The sequence below is a fragment of the Halyomorpha halys genome, unplaced genomic scaffold (genome assembly GCF_000696795.3).
Source record: "Halyomorpha halys isolate HHAL.00 unplaced genomic scaffold, Hhal_1.1 Scaffold24.1, whole genome shotgun sequence".
Lineage (NCBI taxonomy): Eukaryota > Metazoa > Arthropoda > Insecta > Hemiptera > Pentatomidae > Halyomorpha > Halyomorpha halys.
The window spans coordinates 182,872-188,900 of NW_027107648.1; the positions used below are offsets into that span (position 1 = coordinate 182,872).

General features: G+C 32.3%; 1 protein-coding gene across 1 annotated transcript in view; it reads left to right on the top strand.

The window, feature by feature from the left end:
• LOC106682401 (myrosinase 1) overlaps positions 1-6,029 on the top strand; it is a 20,177-nt gene extending 14,148 nt beyond the window's left edge. Inside the window, exons 8-11 of the mRNA XM_014423225.2 lie at positions 3,041-3,189; positions 3,624-3,761; positions 3,846-3,952; positions 5,747-6,029. Of these exons, the coding sequence (XP_014278711.1) occupies positions 3,041-3,189; positions 3,624-3,761; positions 3,846-3,952; positions 5,747-5,852 (500 nt within the window). The 3' untranslated portion in view covers positions 5,853-6,029. The remainder of the gene's footprint in view (positions 1-3,040; positions 3,190-3,623; positions 3,762-3,845; positions 3,953-5,746) is intronic.

Genomic DNA, 6,029 nt, shown 5'->3' on the forward strand with positions numbered 1-6,029 from the left:
TTTATTATGTATCAGATTCATTCATCACTATTGCCTATTGCCCACAACTGTGTAGCAGATTAATCTAAAATAAATAAATCTTAAAATTAAAAAAAAAAAAAAGGTCTCGTGGCCATCTTCTTTTCAGACACCTCGGAGGAATATCAGGACTAGAAGAGAAAGCAAGGTTAGAAACTAGTGGGTTTGGGTCATTCAGGAGTATGAAAGTTATGGTTCGGGTTAGACAGTCAACAGATAAAACATTAATGTGTTTATGGATGGTTTTATTTGTGACACTAAAAGAGAAAAAAGGATTATATAAAGGATTTTAGAATAATTAATATAAAATAAAGTATTGTCCCAGTATTTTGCTCCAAATATTATTTCAATAGAAGGAGTTGTGACGGAGAACAATAATTTAGAAGTAGCAATTAAGGGCAGAATGGTAGCAGGACCAGATGTTTCAATGCTCTCCAATCAAAAGTCTTTCCAGGAAAGCAAAGCTTTTGTCGTACAAAACAATAATTAGCCCAGTGGTAATGTATGGAAGTAAGACATGGACTCTAACAAAGGAAAATAGAAGAGCTCTACTGGTTTGGGAGAGAACAGTCCTAAGAAAGATCTTTGGAGCCGTTAAAGAGGAGCACAGGTGGAGAATCAGAAGCAATGACGAAATAAAGGAATTATATGGAGAGCCTGATATCCTCTGTGCTATTAAGAAGAGCAGGCTAAGATGGTTGGGACATGTGGAAAGGATGGAGTCCCGCAGGCTACCTAAAAGGATGCTAAATGGTGCACCAGGAGGAAAAAGGAAAAGGGGCAGACCCAGGCGCCAGTGGCTAGATACCGGCGCCTGGGTCTGATTCGGAAAATGATTTGAGAGGAATGGGAGTTGAAAATTGGAGGAGTCCTGCAACCGTGAGGCATGGGAATGAATGGTGGCAGGTCCTACAAGGACTGTAAGGCCCAACAGTGAGTGAGTGAGTGATTATTTCAATACATACGAAAATTTCTCGTTATTTTGAGTTCAAATTAATTTCAAAATATTTTCGGGATCTCATTGAATAATTTGAAACATTATGCTTGAAAATCGTCGAGCCTTTTGCTCAAAATATTGTTACAAATGAAACCATGGCATTCGGGTTGTAAAATCTCAATTCCTTATGGACCAAACCTTATCAAAGATGCTATTGATTATGTATTTTTAAACCAAATTTTAAATATTATTTAACAATAACCAAAAGTTCTTAAAAGCAACGTTTCTTTTTTTGATCTGACAAATGCTTAAAGCGATCCTTGACCTGCTCAATTACCAAGTTCCATCAGTACCGATCCTGTACGTGTGCCACAGTTGGCCTCAGATTTCTGAGATCGTCCTAGATGTTATCTCTCCATCTACCTTTTTGGTCATTCTCAATCAGAACAGTTCTCATATAGTCTTCTTGCCATCCTTCCCTCTTTCATCCTAAGTGATCCAGGTACTTCCCCCTTTGAGTTCTGGTAAAAGAGGATATAATTTCCATAGAGTGGATATAATTCCGCATTTTTTCTTGTTCACCATTGAATGAAGTACGCCTTTAACTCAAGGCCAGATGCTTCTTCACTTTAGATTGGCTGGTTGCATTTGTAGTGGACTGTATATAATTAATTGTAATAATAAATAAAACATAATTAACCGAAAAGAAAAATCTATTGCATAAGTTACAGGAGGTGAAAGGGTCGCCGAAATTGAACATATATGATTAGGAGCGTTAAATAGATTTTGATTAATTGGTCTATGGATGTTGTTAATGATAGTGTGAATTTACTCCATGTTTCAGTTTTCCACTATGTATCCCTCGATTTTCCTCCCCTCTGTTGCTGCCCGATTTATCTGCACTCCAGAATGTCTCTTCTCACTCATGATTTATTTTCACTGAAATAAAATTGGAGACAAAATGACTGCTTGTAGAAAAAAAAAGATGGCTCTCTCATGCTCAAGTTTCATCTTCTCCCCACAAAAAACGCTAGAGGGGATGCTAGGTTCCACTATTGGCCAAAAGGAGCGCTAGTAGTGCCTACATTATAGGGGGCTTATCCATTCCAAACTTTCGGTTACCGAAACAAGCATAAACCGTTTTCTAGGATGCATCTGAAAATATGCCTTTAAAATTAAGGGTCCAGGTCTCAAATACGTTCGCAACGACAGGCCGAATCAATGTTTCGTATGGGGCAATCTTTATTTTACATTTAACAATTTTGCTATTCACTAATTTGTAGTTTAGCTTCTTGAATCTCCGGATTGGTATCCACGTTCACACCATTCGAAACGCTGACTGACACACAAAGAGATAAATTGGTAGCAATATCAACTAATGCTGTTAGTTCCAAAAATAAATCTTTGAATATGACTAAGTTGTATAAGAGGCATATTTATCTATTCGCTTTTTTGTAAACGTATTGTTTAATTTAAATATTTCCCGGGATAAATGTTGTGGATATTACCCAAATTAATTGCATGTTAATGATATCGATGGTTTGAATTGAGTGGATCATATTTAATGGATTTTAAAATAAATAAAGTATGGTGGTATATGGAGATAAACCTCTATTCTTGATTAAATTATAAGACACGTGGCTATATGGGGGTTTGCCAAAAGGTTGTACAATGTGGTTTAGTATTTAATCTTGATTATGGATTGTAGTGGAGTAACATGTAATAATAAATGGTAATACATATAATAATAGATGCTGTGGTTTACTTGGGTTGAAGTTGTTGTAGGTTACTTGGTGAGCTATTGATATCTTGAAAGTGCATATTCTCATCCTCTTGTCGTCTTCTCTTCCCTCTTTCATCCTGCCTCCGTCCCTTCGCCTGAGTAGGGTATAGTTGCTACTAGTACGATGTTGCTCTCGATTGCTGTTTACTCTTTTGTTGTTGTTCTAGAAGAAAAGATTGCTACCTAAGCCTACTACTTCATATATCTCCCCCTAGATAGCATCTTGAATTTCCATTCAACTTTGAGGGGGGCACCCTCCTCAAACACGTATTGAAGCAATTTGATTGGATTTTTTATTTCAGGCACTTACGACTTTCTCGGTTACAATCACTATTCTACTGCTCTGGCGACGTTCGGACCCAGCGGCGAAGATCCTTCATTTGCTAGGGACGGCAACATAATATTTTCCGCAAACTCGAGCTGGCCTTCATCAGCTTGCGATTGGTTAAAGGTGAGCATTATATAATATAAATATAAATAAGAAATGTAAAATATATTACATATATATATATATATAGTTTACCGTATAACTTTAAATATAAGAAGATGGCCAGGGTTGCGGTCAAAAAAGAACAAATAGTTTTTAACTATTTAATGTCCGACGTTTCGGCCCATTAAGGCTTTAGCGATAGGTTAAACAGACATTCTGTTGTCTGAAGTCTGTTTAACCTATCGCTTCTTATATTTAAAATATATTACCATTTGAAAGTACTTGTTATTTCTCACAAGATCGCATTGTAATTTTAAAGTTTACGAAATGTGAACAAAAATTTCATTTTAATCAGGATTGAAATCCTTATTAAATTCTGTGGACTGCAAATTTGTTTTAATGTGATTTTCAAAAAGGTTTTCACTTATTAATTTTTTTTTATTTCTCCAATTTAGATATACCCAGAGGGTCTGAGAAGTGTTTTAAATTGGATTAGAAACGAATATGGGGACGAGATACCCATCGTGCTAACAGAAGGCGGTTACTGCGATGATGGTAGGATTGATGATTACGAACGAATCGCCTACTACGATGTGAGATTATTATATCATTTAAAATAATAATCTTTTTTACTATTATATTTTAGAAGTAAAAATATATATTATGTATTTAAATAGGGTTACTTGAAGCAGTTGTTGAAAGCGATCAAAGAAGACGGTGTGAACGTACTTGGCTATATGGCCTGGAGTATTATGGATAATTTCGAATGGACGTCGGGATACAGGTAAGATATTTGCCATCCAAGCGGTGAATTTTTCACTTTCGTCTTTTTAGAACATTTTTACACCAGAATCCATTTAAAGATATTAGTTAACAATTTCTTCTAGGTTATCTTCTATACTAATTCTTGTCCCAAGCCCCACTATTGTTTTAAATTGATCTAATAAATCTTGATTAATCTTATATTAATATAATGAGGTGTAGGTTGTTGACCATAGATTAATAAGTAGATAGGTCAGGGAGAGGCCCGAGTAGGGTCAGTAAAAAAACAAAAAATTAATTATTATTGCCAACATTTCAACCTGTGTTTCAGGTCTTCATCTGGGCTATTAAACAAAAAGAGATAACAACCATCATTCAGAGAAACATAAAATTAAACAGAAATAATAAACTAACAAATTTGGAAATATCCATAACAATGCGTTTAAAATGAAAAATATTTTATTAATAACCATGAAATTAAACAGTATCAGATTGATAATAATGAAAGATGAAATATAATATATTATAAGTAAGATATAATGAATAAAAATGTTAATCATATATAAGTTACTTACCCATTGTATCATATATTTCTTTTTTCTTTCATATTGTTCAATATGTTGATTCAAATTGTTTTTTAGTATTTTAGATACTACTTACATATCTTAATCTTATACATATGTTCTTACCTACATACTATTATATTTCATCTTTCATTATTATCAACCTGCTATTGTCTAATACCATGGTTATTAATCAACTATTTTTTATTTTCAATTCATTGTTATGTATATTTCCAGATCAGTTAGTTTATTATTTCTTTTTATTTATATGTTTCTCTGAATGATGGTTTTTATTAATTTTTGTTTAATAGCCCTAATGAAGACCTGAAATTTAGGTCGAAATGTCGGCATGAATCAATATTTTTTTGTTTATTTGTGTTTTTTTACTCACATCTCCCCCACTATCTTCTCCACATATATCAATGTACTTATCACATATATATTTCGTTTGTATTGTATATGTTTTTCTTTTATACTCATCGGAAAACCCGTCGCTTCCACTAATCCACAATATATTAGTTTCAGCTAAGATGGATATGTGGAGTTATAGAAAAATAATAATAGTTTTGTGCAGTTCTAAATATTTTTGTTACCTTCAATTTTTTATTCTTTTTTCAAGAGTTTTAAATCAATAGATAATTTAATTTTCCATAACTAAAAGCACTTCCTACATATTTATTTAAAGTCCTTAGAAATTGTATTATTATTTTTATCGAATCAAGCAAATGAATGTATAATAAGATTATATTTCTGACTATAAATATTCCAATCTTCAGAAACCAAAAAATAAACATGGGTTATATTTTACATATAAAATCCAAATTTGTTAGTATTTAAAATCCAAATTTTTTTTCTTTAAATAATTTAGTTATTTAATCTTAATTTTCTTTATATATAATGAAAATCCTTGTTTGAGACAGATTTATTTATTAGTTATAACAAAAAAACCCATATAGTCTCAAAAATTCTTTATTATTTTTACACCCCTAATTACTATATCAACACTATAGTGATTAGATGAAATAGAAATTGTAAACTAATTATTTTAATAAATATAACTGTGAAAAATACTGACTAATGATAAAAGTTGACAAAGGCATAATGTCCTGCAATTTTTGGCTGTGATAGTGTGAATATGATCCTTGAAAATGACCAGAATGCCTGAAACATAGGGGTGTAAAAATAATAAAGAAGAGTTAAGACTAACTGGATATTTTTTTTTTATATTTCATTTTCTTTTCTTTTTTTTTTAGTAAAAGATTCGGTATTCACCATATCGACTTTAACGATCCTCAACTTCCTAGAAGAAAGAAGAAATCGGCTGAATATTGGCAAAATTTTTTACTTCCAAAAGTTTGAAGTGAAACCGAGAGCTTGTGATTACATTCCATTCCCTCTTGTCTTATGATGGAACATTATTTTCTTATTAATATGCCTACTGATATTACAAGTAAAATGTATTTCAACTGAAAGTTGACTGTAGTCAAATGAAATGTATTTCCTCTATTAATAAATTACAAAACTTATGAATTCTTA